This window comes from Vidua chalybeata, chromosome 11 (genome assembly GCF_026979565.1).
Source record: "Vidua chalybeata isolate OUT-0048 chromosome 11, bVidCha1 merged haplotype, whole genome shotgun sequence".
NCBI lineage: Eukaryota > Metazoa > Chordata > Aves > Passeriformes > Viduidae > Vidua > Vidua chalybeata.
Genome location: NC_071540.1, coordinates 21,247,149 through 21,261,538, shown reverse-complemented (window position 1 = coordinate 21,261,538; position 14,390 = coordinate 21,247,149). Strand labels below are relative to the sequence as shown.

Below are 14,390 nucleotides of genomic sequence, written 5' to 3'. Positions count from 1 at the left end.
ATCCCACTTTTCACTACAGAGATGCATTTGATCCCACTTTTCAGCAAGGAATCAGATCAGATGATGTTTCCTAATGACTTTGAAGCAGGCTTCGGGAACCTGCCTGGAGAGAGTTTTGCACGCAGGTGTTACAAGGAGTGACCGCTGTGGGCATGCCCAGCGCGGCTGGCAGGGCTCTGCCTCAGCCCACCCTCCTCTTCAGAGAGCTCAGGGACCTGCCTGGTCCCTTAGTGCATCCTCCCAAGCACTAACCTGCTCCGTCGTTTGGCAGGTGCCGGGTTTCTCCAGAGTTTCGGCCATTATCTCTCCCGGAACGGCAACGGAGAAGCCGGTGGGAGCAGCGCGGCCTGTCCCGGCTGGGAGAGGGCGGCCGGAAAGGGAGCCTTGCTTGGCCCCCAGCCACTCTGCAGAGGAGAAAGGCCGGGCGGGAGCTCCTCGGTTGGGTTGGGTTGGGTTGGATTGGGTTGGGTTGGCCCGGACTGCCCGGGAGCACAGCGGGGCCGCAGCGCCCGGGGCCGCAGCGCCCGGAGCCCGCCCCGAGCCCCGCCAGCAGCGGCAGCGCCGTTCGAACGGCCCGCCAGCCCCGCCCCGAGCCCCGCCCCTGACTGACGGGGCTCTCGTCCAACCCCGAGGCGGGTAGGGTAAGCCCCGCCCTCGCAGCGACCAATCAACGCTCGGCAACGGCGGGGGCGTTGCCCCCTGCGCACGCGGAAGGCCTCACGAGCCCGCGGGTCTCGCAGGCGTTGATTAACGTAAGAACTGCCCAATAGAAGCTTGGGTCTCCGCCCTTGCGTGACGACGATTGGACAGCGGGGAAGGGGCGGGGCTCTCGGCTGCGCCGGGGCGGGGCGTTGCCATGGGGACGGGCGGCCCCCCGCGGTCCCCTCAGGCGCCGCGGCCGCCCCGCTGCGCTCTGGCGGCGCTGCCCCGGCCGGCCTCCGGGACTAGACCCTGATTTATGCGTGTTGTAAGCCGATGAAGGAGTTGCTGCTGCCTCTGAGCCACATACAGATCTGATTCGAGATAGGGCAAGTCTCCAAACCCAGGAGATGCCGGAACTGGTTTTCCGTCCCCTGTTAGGGAAGCAGCCAGTTTGGGAAATAGACGAGTGGGTAGAAAAGGTGCCATTAGCACAGGTGGTGTATAAGCCACGCTTTACATGACTCAGACATTTGTTCTTGAGACCATATAGAAACTAAATTGCTATAGGCAAGAAAAGAAAAAAATGCACAGACAAATGATAAATCATAGGAGCAAGGAAGTGCCCGGCTGTTCCAATTCTTGAGGGAAAAGCAGGAAGGGACTGGAGCTCCCAGAAACCCTAGAGATGTAAATATGACAAGGGAGTTAGGGCTCCTCCTGAGCCTCGCTCCTTGTTGGCAGGGCAGCTGGAGCTCAGCTTGTCCAGGCCCTGCTCATAGCTGACCTGGGAACCAGCGCCAGGCAAAGCTCCAGACTGTGATCCCTGGGAGGAAAACAACACCAGAAACTCACTTCCTCCCCATGCGTGGAACTGGAGTGTGACCACAGAGCGAGAGAATGCTTGGAATTTTGGCTGCTGTTAGAAGAGGAATGAAGTAAACCAAATATTTTTGTAATAAAAATTTAATTTTCTTTTGTTTGGGCTTTGTAATCAAAGCAGCTTTCTAAGCTATGCGCGCATGCACAGTAATCCTCCACTAATCCTGCTCGCCTCAGGCATATGAGATGCTACAGAAATAACAAGGCAGTGCATACTACAGAAGAAACTTCTAATTTGTTTTTGTCTAGCTCAGCATAAGGCCAAGCCCCAGGTGCAATGGACCATCACATGAAAAATGTAACAGAGCTCAAATGTAAAATACTCCTGCAGCCATGTATATTGATCAAATACCAGATGGCATGAATGGGGTAACTGTGGGATAGTGATGGGAATGGAAGTCAAGTTCTAGATTCTTTTTCCAAAACAAGATACCATTTAAATTTGTGAAATCCAGAGAAACAATAAAGAAAGCAAGAGTTTTGTGGGGGTCAGACCTTGGTGAATGTCACTGCTAGGCACATTACAACTGTATGTTCTCAGAATTTTCACAACTCTTTCCCCATTACTCATAACTTTGTAATAATTTTCAAACCAGAAATTTTCCTATTTTAAAATATTTCCTATTTTAAAATATTTCCTATTTTAAAAGAATTCCTATTTAAAAAATAAAATTTCCTATTTTAAAATATATTTAAAACATTTTCCTCTTAGTAATCCTTCAGCTGGAATGCACACAGGTCAAAAATTAGAAATTAGGAGCAGCAGTAATCCACACCAATTTGTGCTTTTATGTAATTTGGTTTTGATTTGCCACTCATGGGTATATGAAATTGGGACTTTTTACTGACTTTTTACTGCTGGTAGGTGTAGCTGATGCCTGCATTGGGGAAGATCCTTTTCTTTCTCTTTCAAGGGCACATGAATTTCTCCAGTCTGCAGGAACGCACACGGGCGTGCCCTGTTCCGCTATGCTGCTGTCAATCCCCAGTGTCCTAGCAGGGCTGTGAGGGATCTCTTAGAGGCCAACTCTGAGTTTAGTTTATTGTGACTAATAGACTAAAAGACCCATCCTAGTTTGGAATTGAGCCAGGGCGTGAAACTGAAAGTGCTTCCTAGTAAGTGATTTGCTCCAGTTAGTGAATTGAGGGAAGCATTCCCGTCCCATCCTCCTAGACCTGCTAATAAAATATACCCCAACCAAGGAGAGGTGGCAGGATGCCAGAACAACGCATAAAAACTGTCTTTCCTGGAGAGACTCATCCAACAAGTTGTCAGCAGGGACTCCTCTGGAAGAGCCCTGCGGTGGCGCAGCGAGCTGCCAGCAGTGTGAGCCAGCAACACAAACCCATGTGCCCGTGGCCACCAGTGACATTAGTGCTGGCCCTGGGCCAGGAGGTGCATGGCTCACTGCCAGCGTGTCCCCTCAGCAGGCACAGCAACCCTGCCGGTGTGGAGACCAGCTGCTCTGACCTCAAGCAGGGCAGAGGTGGTGCTGACAGGCCAGGAAGGCACACCACCCCTGCCTACGACCACTGTGCCTGCCCAGGTGGGAGGCACAGCCCCCGGGCTGTACTCCAAGCCTGTGCTGGGAACCCTTCTTACACCTGATCCCTCCTACAGCAGCTCAAGCAGCAAACTGCCCCTGCTCCTGAGCTGGCAGAGCCTTTCCCCTGCAGCGCGGCTGAGCCCAGCAGCCAGGCACAGCAGGCAGTGTCACCTGTGCCTGGCACAGAGGACACCAGCTCCTGTGAATACTGGAGAGGTTAAACACTGCAGCTAGGCTACTCCCTTGTGGGCACGCCACGGGCCTTCACTGCCCCAGATGTGCTGGAGCTGAGCAGCTCCTTAAGACATTACAGGTGGAGCCTGTTTGTAGCACCTGTGCTCACAGCTGTGACAGCTTAGAATCACAATTCTTAAGGTTGGAAAAGACTTGTAAGGCCACAAAGTCCAACCTTCAGCAAAGCACCACCACTATGTTCACTCCTAAATCATGTCCCCACGTGCCACATCCACTTTTTTTGAAAACTTCCAGGTATGGTGATTTTACAGCTTCCCTGGTCAACACCTGTGCCAGCCCTTTCCATGAAAAAATCTCCCTAATATCCAACCAGACCTCCCCTGGCTAAACTTGAGGCCATGTCCTCTCGTCCTATCACTTGTTACCTGTGAGAAGAGACTGACCCCACCTGGCTCCAACCTCCTATCAGGTAGTTGTAGAGAGTGAGATGGTTCCCCCTCCAGTGCTCCTGCATTTGGGGTGAGATTAAAATTGTAATGTCAACTATTAAAATATTAATGTGATCCTTTCAATTTCCTTCTGCTTCATGGGGAGCAATGGCATGTGGAAGAAGGTTTGCTGTGATTCCTCCGAGATGTGAGAGAGTAACTAATTAGTGGAAAAGATGAGATACAGTCCTGTGATTCCCTGGAATATCTGCTAAGCCTCAGGACAGTTTGTATATAATGGAGCCACTCTTCTACAAAGAAAAGATAAACAGAGCAAAAGAAAGACAGCACTGGAGCAAACAGCAGCTCTGGATAGTCACTGGTCTCAGAGTTAATCCAGAACCTGGTAAATAAGGCTGCAGACAATTAATTAGAGGAATAATGACTGTAAATAATATTTTACAGGAGGATTAGCTCATCGGGAGGGTTCCTAGTGAACTCATAGGAAGTGTGGTAAAGAAGACACTAAATTGCCTTCAGCTGTTTAAATGATTCCTGCAGATGCTATTACAGAAGAGAAAGGGAAATGGCTGTAGAACAAATCATACGAGTTCCTATTTCCAGTGGTCCAACAGCCCCTACAAAAGAGAGGGAAAACGCCTGTGTGCTCTGGAAGCAATAGAAGACACATTTGTCCCCCATTCATCACGGCGTTATCCGCGGGTGTGCGCAGACACTGCCGAGCCCGTGGGGCGGGGGATTAGCACAGCCCCTGGCTCCGCAGCGTCTGCCCTGGTGCTCCTGCGGCTGCTTTTGGGATCAGCCGTGCCGCTCAGCAGCCCGGCGTGCTCGGCAGCGCGACTCTGAGCTGAACTCAGGCACCGCAGCTACCCTGCTGGGGCACAAAAATCGGCAAGTGCCGAAGTACAGCATCTCCTCATCATCTCTCTGAAGGAGCAGCCGTGGCAGTTCAGGTGCGTGAGTGCACACAGGCATCAGAGTTGCCCTGAGTGAGCTGACACACTAATGGAGAGGAGGAATCGTGGAATACGCTGAGTTGAAAGGGACCAACTAGGATCATCGAGCCCAACACCTGGCCCTGCACAGGACACCCCAAGAATCACACCATGTGTCCGAGAGCATTGTCCAAATACTCCTTGAGCTGTGGCAGCCTTGGCACCTCTGACCACTGCCCTGGGGAGCCTGTTCCAGCACCCGACCACTCTCTGGGTGAAGAACCTTTTCCTAATATTCAGCCTAAGCCTCCCCCGACAGAGCTCCAGCCGTTCCTCGGGCCCTGTCACTGGTCACAAGAGAGCAGAGAACAGTGCCTGCACCTCTGTGTCACCCCACAAGGAAGTTGTAGCCTGCTGTGAGGCCTCCCCTCAGTTTGCCCTTCTCCAGGCTGAACAAACCAAGTGACCTCAGCTACTCCTTGTAGGGCTTCCCCTCCAGACCCTTCATTATCCTGATGGCCTCCCCTTTGGATGCTTAGAGCTTTATCTTCTTACATTGCCATGCCCAAAACTGCCCCCAGGAGGTGAGGCCACACCAGAGCAGTGCAGAGCAGGACAGTTCCCTCCTTCACCTAGCCACCAGTGCTGGGCCTGATGCCCCCCGGGATGAGAGTGGCCCTCCTGGTTGCCAGGGCACTGCTGACTCTCATCCAACTTCTCATCAGTCAGGATCCCCAGGTTCTTTTCTGCATCTGGTCTCCAGCCTCTCATTTCCCACTCTATACATACAAGGGTTGCCCAGTCCCAGGTGAAGAATCTGGCACTTGCCTTTGTTAAACTCTGCATGGTTGGTGATCGCCCATCTCTCCGATTTGTTGAGGTCTCTCTGCAGGACACTCAGACCTCAAGGGAGTCAACAGCACCTCCCAGTTTAGTGTCACCAGCAAACTTTCTTAGTGTACCTCGTCCTGCATCCAGGCCACTGATGCAGATGATGAAGAGGACAGTGTGGAGGATGGAACCCTGCAGAACCCCACTAGTGCCAGCCTGATGTCACCCCGTTCACTGTAACCCTTTTCATCCAGCCTGAGAGCCACTTGCTCACCCATCATATTAAATGGTTATCCAGCTGTGGGCTGAACAGCTGGTCCAGAAGAATCCTGGGAAAGACAGTATAACAAGCTTTGCAGAACTTCAAAAAGATTACATCTACTGGCTTCCCTGGATCAACCCTCCTGAAGCCATGCTGCCTGTAATCAGTGTCTGCACTGTCCTCTAAGTGTTCTTCAATACCTCCGAGAAAAATACTTTCCATGATTTTACCAGGCACTGAAGTGAGACTGACAGGCCTGTAGATTCCAGGGTCCTTCTTTTTGCCCTTCTTGAAAATCAGGACAATGTTCTCCAGCTTTCAGTCAGCTGGGTCCTCTCCAGATTTGCAACATGGCTCAAAAATAATCGAGAGAGGTTTTGTGATGACATCAGCAGCTCATTGAGGATTCTTGGATGAGTCTCATCAGGACCCATAGATTTATAGTGATCCAGCCAAAGGAGAAAATCCCTCACAATTTTAGGGTCAAGTGGGAGTTATCAATCTCCCAGTCATGGTCCTCAGGCCATGGCACTGGGACCTCCTTGGTCTGTCATCCATATTGAAGACAGAATCAAAGAATGCATTAAACACTTCTTCCTTGTCCATGTCCTTGTTTGTTGGGTGACCATCCTTATCCTGCCATAGGTGGATGTTATTTCTACTTTGGTTTTTTTGTCATTAATATAGCCAAAAAAATGTATTATCCCCCACATTTCTGGCATCTTCAACTGCAGTTGAGTTTTGGCTGCAAATTTTCTCCCTTAGTAGTGGGCAGCAAGTCTGTCTTCTTCCCGTCTCATCTGACCTTGCTTCCATTGGGCATACACCTTCGTTTTTCATCTTATTTCCAAGAGAGGATCCCTGTTCAGCCAAGCCAGCCAAATACCTTGTCTGCTTGACTTCTGACATTTAGGAATTACTGGCTCCCGTGCCCTTAGGAGGTGATGTTTAAGAAGAAGGAGGAGGAAGTAAAGGTTTCACAGAAGCTCCTCAGAACTGATAGCTTCAGCAGTGGAGGTGAGATTAGAGGCTGTTCCCTGCCCCTCGTTGCTGCTGCTTTGCATGGCAGGGCTGAGCAGGGCGCTGCTGCTGGGCCATGGCGGTGTGACGGCGCTGCGCCGGCACTGTGAGGGGTCTGGCGTGCCATTAGCGGTGTGTCACCTGGGGCTGAGGGTGCTGGCAACCTGCCCATGTTCTTAGGGATTGCCTGAGATAACCCAGGCCGTTCCCTGGGAGCAGGAATGAGCAGTGCCGGCTCCACTGAGTGCTGGGACTGGCCTGTAACCACAGCCAGTGCGTAGCCCCGAGTCGGAAGCTGACAGTGCCCATGCCCTAGCTGTTGGCCAATACTGCTGCTCTGCCACGGGAGCAGGCCATTACTACATTTGAATCCTGAAATATCAGACACAAAATCTCAGCTGCTGTGGATCCAGAGCTGCCTGCATTAGCCACAGTTCCTCTGCCCACCTGCAGGGCATGGCAGTCTGGTGGGAAGCTGTGTCCATGGGCAGGGCTTTGGGCTGTTGCTGTAAGTTCCGTAAGTTTATAGAAAAAGGCTCAGCTCTGTGGCCCCATTTCTTCAAGTCCCCACATTGCCATGATCATTGCATATTCCCAGGTGCTGCCAGGGCCTCCCTGTTAATTGGTTTATGGGGGTAATTTTACAGCACCTGGGAATTTTGTTATTTCTCAAGGTCATGTCCTGCATCATGGGATATTGATGCTCCTACCTCATTCCTGCTGTGATCTCTCCAGTCCTCAGCAGTTGAACTGTATGTCCAGTGCAGTTGACAGAGTGATCCACCTTCACCTGCAGCGCTCACACACACCCACACCATTGCCTTTGGAAAATAATTACTGCACAGAGACCGATCCTGTTAGATTAAGACAAATTAAGAATCTAATATATAGGTTTGCTGTCAGGCTCCCAGGGTCAGGGGTCGATACAGTATATTGCAGGGAGGCTATAGGTTACCCCTGCCCCAATATTTTATCATAATAAACCAAATGGGGACAAAACACCCAGCAGCAGCCCATAAATCTATTAGCAGTGAACTGTCAATGTCCCAGATACCCGGGTAATTTGTTAATTCAGAGCTGGGGCTCTTTTTTCACTAGACCTTGTAAACTCCTTTTTGAAACATCAATAAACCATCTGCTTTGACTTGTTAATCAAACGACTTTATTCAGTCCAAAGCAATTTTTTCCTAATAAAAACAGAGTATTTATCTCCATGGCTATAATAGAGGATTGTTTTCAACTGTTCACTTATAGTTAAGAAGCACATTTAGTTTGGATTGATTTCCAATGCTTCGGTCATATCTTGTCACTTCCCATTTCTTACTCACAGCATCTCAGTTTAGCTCCCTAGCAGGGAAAACACAACCTGCCCCAGTCAGTGCTGGGAGTGGCACCAGGGGAGCCGTAACCAGCAGCAAAAAGGTCATGGAAATCAAACTTTAAAGAGCTGAACACATCCTTGTCAGCTCTTGGGCTGCTCCCACCTTTTCCCAGTCTTTTTCTGCAGCTGCACCGGTCTGGTTCCCAGCTCCTCCCAAGCCAGCCCAGGATTCCATCTGGGACATCTTCCCCAGGTGCCCTGTTCCCTTGCTGGGGGTCTTGCCAAGGCTCTCGAGCAAAATCTTGGCATAGTCCCCTCCAATTCCTTTTCACTGGTAGCAGCTGGTGGTGAGGGGTCCTGTGGTGGCTGGACATGGGGCTGTGGTGGGCTCCTGGGGCTGTGGTGGATGGGAGCAGGGCTGTGGTGGTCAGATACGGGGCTGCGGTGGTCCCTCAATGCCTACTGCCCCCCCAGAGCACAGGCTGCCTGGCATGGCCATCGCCATGGGCATGGTGGTGTATGTCTCATTCCTTCCTGCTCTCCAAAGCACAGGGAAGGTGTGGGGGAGATCCATTAGGATGCTATTTCTGAAGGATGCAATTCCACGGTGCAGCGCAGAGGGGGAGATGCTGGGCAGAGGACCTGGGGGATGCATTAGGGAAGTGTTCAGCCTGGCTGTTCAGCCTGGCTGGTTGTTTTTCTCCAGCCGTTTGTCACACCTGCAGCAGGAGAGGTTGAGCTCACGCAGCCGCGGCACCCCCAGCACGGCGAGAGCAGCTCGCGCAGCTGGATGAGGGCCGGCACCAGCCGACCCCAAGCCTGTCCCCTGCAGGGGGACAGCGCTGTCCCGGAGCCCTCCCGGCCACCAGCACGACGGGCCACGCTTCACGGTGCTCACAGGACTCAGGGAGCCATCTGCTGTGTCCCTCGCATCCAGCTTGGCTGGAGTGCGTGTTCCTGACCGCCGGCCGTGACACGCAGGCTGGGATCCTTCCAGGGGACCCCAGGGTCACTGGGGTGGGACAGGCAGGAGGAGCAGCCACGAGCCCGCTGTGCTCCCGTGGCGCTGCAATGTGGACAGCTGGGGCTGTGCCAGGACACATCGTGGCAATTCTCATCACTCAGGCACGTCGGGGAGGGCTGTTCCCAGCCCACTGGAGCACGCCAGGCCACAGTGTCCACCTGCGCAGAAACCGCCCAGCTCTTCCCTGCAGCAGCTTCAAGGAGCCAGGGGAAACCCTCTGCCAGCACAGTCTGATCCTAACCAGATTCTGCCCTTGTCAAACACCCGCTTTAGATTGAGGAATTGCAGATCTTCTGCCTGAAGCATCCCTAGCAAACGCCTTTCCCTACAGACAAAGAGTGAGTCTTGTGAGCGGAGTTGCAGAGCCACAGCTCCGCCGTGGCTGCAGACCCCTGGCACCCACAGCCCGGTCTCGGTGGTCAGTGGGACCTGCTCCACGCTGCCAGGACATCAGCGGGGCCACCGGGGCAGTCCAGACTGGCCTTTCCCAGCTGCTCTCACCGTGCTGCTGCTCCAGCTCCTGAGTGCCACTTGCCACGTGGCCCTGCAGCCTGGGCTGCAAGGGTGCTATTAAAGGGTGTCACCAAATGCCTGAGGGGCACTGCTGCCACACCAGGGGCAGCACGGGCTGGTGCCAGCGGCAGGAGCCGGGGGTCAGCCTGCATCCCAGCCCAAGTGTGGCTGGCCGCATGTGCTCAGCTCACCGCATCCGTCCTGCGCCTCCACCAAGGCCCCGCGCCCGCAGCCTGCTCTCACCGGGATGTGGAATCAGCAGCCCCCAGCCCCGTCCGAGCCCCCATGGGGGGAAGGGGCAGAGAAACAAAGTCATTTATATAATGTATCTCCCCGCTGAGCTCCTAATGGCTGGCGCTTTTGTTCTGCAGTGGCTGCCTGGCTGTGATGGGCAGGAAGCCGCAGTCTCCCTTTGTTCCATGGCCTTATTCAGCAATTTAGATCCATCATAAAAATCAAATATGCATGTTGCAATCGCCTTGCGTAAAACAGCTTCAATTTTCGCCTTTCTTTAATTGAACTCCATGGGAGAAAGAGGCAGGGCTGGGGAGCAAGGGGCAGCAGGAGAAGCGCTTTGTGTTTTTGTTCAGCGGGCTGTGAAAATGGGTAGTAATGAAAATACAGAATTTTTATCTTTGCCTCATTATTAAAAAAAAAAAAAAAGGACAGAAATCCTTGATAAGGCCTCCCTGGTAGAGGACAGTAGGGGAGCAGCCTTCTTTTCCCTGGTTGGGGGGATGACAGGCTCAGCGGGGCTGGGGGATAAGGGATGGCCCTCAGCCTTGTGGCAGGGACTGGTGATACAGCTGGCAGCTCCATGCTGCCATAACACACAAGGCTGAGCTGACACACCATGGCTCTGCTCCTTTTGTCCTTCCAGAATGCCAAGGTGCTCTTCTGTTTGCTGAGAGCAAACGCGTATCCTTAAACATTTTGCCAGCACCTCCCTGCACTGCTCCCCGGGGGCTGCTGGGCACAGGTCCCTGGCGCTGGGTGAGGGCTGAGTGCTGAGCCCATCCCGGAGGGGCTGAGGCATCGCTGCGGAGAAGTGCCAGAGTTGTTTTCCCTCCACTCATTCCACACCCTCCCCACAGCCCCACAGTGTGAGAGGGTGACTGCTGGGACAGAGCCAGAGCCTGGGCTTTGGAGTGTGTTGGCAGGAGAGTGTGCACACAAGTTTCCTTCTTGCCTGCACCTCTCTGTGAGATGGGGAGCTCCTGGGAGCACCTTCCTGCCAGCAGAGCATGTAGAGCTGCTGTGCCTGTGCTGTCCCAGCAGGAAGGTCCTGAAGGGGTCAGGGGAACCCGCTGGTGTGTGCCGGCGACCTTTCTGTGCCACAGTGACACTGCCCTGGTGTAGAGGACCTTTGCAGGTGTCCTCCCAGAAGCTGCCTGCCCAGAGCCAAGTCCCAGCCTCACAAAGCCCAGAAAAAATGGCACAAGGCACGTCTCAATCCTGTGTTTGTCCCCTGGGCACTCCCTGACCATGGGCACACAGAGGAACCCCTTCCAGGTCACTGGGGTGTGGCAGGGCCGAGGGACACATGGCAGGGCTGGTCATGTCCCGTGTCCCTCTCCCCCCGCTGTGGGTGCTGATCATGGTGCTGCTGGAGCAGGAGGGACACGATGCCACACAGTGAACACCGAATTGCTGCTTAAAAAAGAACTGTCACTGCTCTGCCAAAACACTGAGCATTCCCCACACACATCAACCGGAGTGCGGGGGGAAAAGAGGCTTTGCCTTCTCTCTGCCCTGATGATAATTTTCTGACAATTTTGATTTGGCACTGACTTTCCTCGCCCTCCCAGTGTGCCCAGCTCTGTGCCTCGGCTGTGGTAAGGGCCAACCCCACTGACCCACTGCTGAAGCCACAAGCTGTGCTGGAGTGGCACCAGTGGCTCGGCGAGGGTGGAAGGACTGGGACAGGAGGGTGTGGGCACTGGGCACATGCACGTGTGTGCACGCCTCTGTGTGTGCAGGTGTGTACCCAGCCTGGCCAGCAGTGGTTTGGCTGAGAACCCCCTCCCCCATGCTGAGAAAAGACCCTTTTTTGCTGTGACAATTCAATATAATTGAAAGTTTGCTTAGGAAAGAGAGTCTTTTTAACAGAACATGCTCACAGCCGAATCGATATGAATTATACGGCACAGAAGATGCCTAGGGTATTAAAACATTAATTAAGTAACATCATGCTCCCATCTAACCGAGAGCACAATACCATTTATAGGTACTGCTGTCTGCTCTCTGGGGCAGTGTGAAGTCTCTCCTCTATCACTGCAGAGGCTGTGGGAGACCTGGAGATCCTTTGGCTGTGGCTCCTTCCCAGCTCAGGCAGGCGCCATCCCTTGGGATGGGGCAGTGGGCACAGCCAGGTGCCCCCTGCCCTGTGGCCCTGTCTGGAAGGGGCCCCGTGACTGCATGGCTGTCTCTTGTTTCTGTGGTGCTGCCGCCCTGCTGCCACCTGTGCCCTGCTGGTGGCTTGGGGTGACAGCTGGGTCCTGCTGGGGACAAGCCACCAGAGCCATCCCCACACAGCCCGGCCAAGGGGTCGTGATCTTGTGGAAGGTGCCAGCAGCTCAGCACTGACCTGCCCCAGGGAGCCGAGCAGTGGCTGTGCCCATGCAGCAGTGGCTGGATTAGCTGACATCAGCCCGGGGACTAACACACTGATTCTGCAAAACACCAAAATAGAAAGTCATTGGAGTGAAATCAGTGTCTTCACCACATCCCCTCTGGCAGGGCGTTAATTAAAATGACTCTCTAGTGCTTTAGATCATCAGGTGTACCTTGTTAACGAGCTTGGAACAGAGAACCAGCTCCACACTGGAGTTTAAGCACTCATGGAGTTAACCCTTCCCCGCTGCTGGCACAGCCTGGCCTGGTGGCAATTTCCAGCACGTCCAACTGTGCTAAGGATGTCTCAGCAGCCTTCCAGGGTCCTTCAGCATGGGCATGGCACCCTGCCTGGGTCAGTGGGCCCTGACCACAGGGGTGGTGTTGCTGCAGCTGCCACACTGCCTGGGATGAGTTCCCAGGGGTCTGTCGGGTCCCTCCAGCTGGAAATGCAGCTCCAAACCCATTGGCCAGGCAGGTCTTGCAATGGTTATATAAATATGCATTTTTTTGGCCTGCAAGAGTGCACTAGTGAGAGCTGAATCTCTCTGAGATGATGGCAATGAAAGGTCATTAAAAATCACTCCCAGCCTTCTCTTACCAGAATCACAGCATGGAAAAACCTTTTTATTCTTGTCAGAGGTTTGCACAATTCCCATGGATGGGCTGCTCTGTGCAGGATGCTGCACAGAGGTTTTTAGTTTGCAGCTTGTGCAGCTACTTGAGGCCATTTACACCTTCCTGAACATAACGAGGCACTTCCTCAAGCGTGGCTGTTTTACAGTGGAATTCAACCCAAGAATAAATAGCAATGTTATATAATAAACTTACAAAGTGGCTGGTCTAGGAACAGGAGAGATGTTAATGCAGCACAGTGCAAACACCAGCAGCAGGAGGGTCACACTGGCGACCCTGTCACTGCCACAGTCCTGTCTGCTTGCTAAAAAGGCAGGCTGGAGTTTTCTTGTTAATAAAACCCCAGCCAGCTGAGAGACAATCCAGATCTTTGTCTGTTTAGGCTCATGCCACAGGAACAGTGCCCAAGCCAGGGACAGGACCGGGCAGCCTGGCCAGAAGAGAGCTGTGAGAGTCCTGAGCTGCAGCGTGTCCGGGTGCCCATGGGGCAGGGGGTCGCCTTTCGAGGCTGATCCTGGGGCAGGGGCTGGGGCAGCCACGCCACAGCACCCGGAATCATGGGGACCTTGGTGATTTTGACACATTTTACTTTGTAATTCAGGGCCTGTGGAGCCCAGGTCAGTCAGTATGAATGTTAACCAAGGAATGCTCCACACCCCTGGGAGCTGTCGGATTTCCTCCCTGTGCCCTCTGCTCTGCTGGAGGCCACGGAGCTCAGCCCTTCTCCCTTGGAGGGGGAGGAAGCCCCTCGCTGTCCTGGCAACTGCACCAAGGACACCCATACTGGCAGATGCTTGCCCCCACCTGCAGTGGTGGGTGTAAATTATTTATCACTGTAGTTATAAATTAGAGATGAGCTGTGGCCCCTGTGACTCCTTTTGGATGTGGTCCCTGTTAGCAGATTTCAAGCCTTTTCTGCTGCAAGGGGCAATTTTTGGCAAGAGAACTGTGTACTGAACACTCAGCAGTTCCTCTGGGTTCCCTCCTTGCTGCAGAGGGAGTGCAATGAGTTGCCATTTACCTACTTACCTGCATCTTCTTTTGATTTATCAGCAGAAACACATGTGATTTTTTTGGTTCACAGGTTTCAGGATGGACCATCAGGGCATTGCACTTTCCCTTGAACCATTCACTACAGAACCATGCCCAGAATCCTTCTGCAGTCATTTAATAGAATTAAATGCACTTTCAATGTCCTTTTCACACACAGAGCATCCCAAAGCTGCAGTACGGACGGCGCTGCTGGGCTCATTGCTTCCACTGGGAGGGGAATTCACGGCGTCAGCCCAGGCCCTGTGGCCCTGCTGGGAGGGGCAGGCGCGTGTGCTGGCGCGGGCACGCCAGCGGTGCACGAGGACACGCGTGTGCGGGCACGTGCCCTGCTGAGCCATGCCGTGCCACGCCACATGGCACACACCCACCCAACAAAGACCCGGCACCGCACGCGCGGGACATTGAGACTAGAGCTTTTGCTCATTTTTTTTTTAATGTATCACAATGAGCAGGAAACATACGTGATGAAA

The 14,390-nt window shown here is 53.4% G+C and overlaps 1 protein-coding gene and 1 long non-coding RNA gene across 3 annotated transcripts in view; one reads left to right on the top strand and one right to left on the bottom strand.

Moving 5' to 3' along the window:
• Positions 1–511, bottom strand: part of LOC128793409 (uncharacterized) — a 78,357-nt gene extending 77,846 nt beyond the window's left edge. For both annotated transcript variants that reach the window (XM_053952558.1, XM_053952559.1), the window contains exon 1: positions 253–511. Coding sequence is in view for 1 of the 2 variants with exons in the window: in XM_053952559.1 (XP_053808534.1) it covers positions 253–300 (48 nt within the window). In the remaining variant the exon portion in view is untranslated. The remainder of the gene's footprint in view (positions 1–252) is intronic.
• A 380-nt stretch (positions 512–891) lies between these two features.
• On the top strand, positions 892–1,617 carry LOC128793419 (uncharacterized). The gene is made up of 2 exons (XR_008432804.1): positions 892–967; positions 1,384–1,617. It is a non-coding gene; the product is annotated as an uncharacterized LOC128793419 (long non-coding RNA).
• Positions 1,618–14,390: the final 12,773 nt, after the last annotated feature.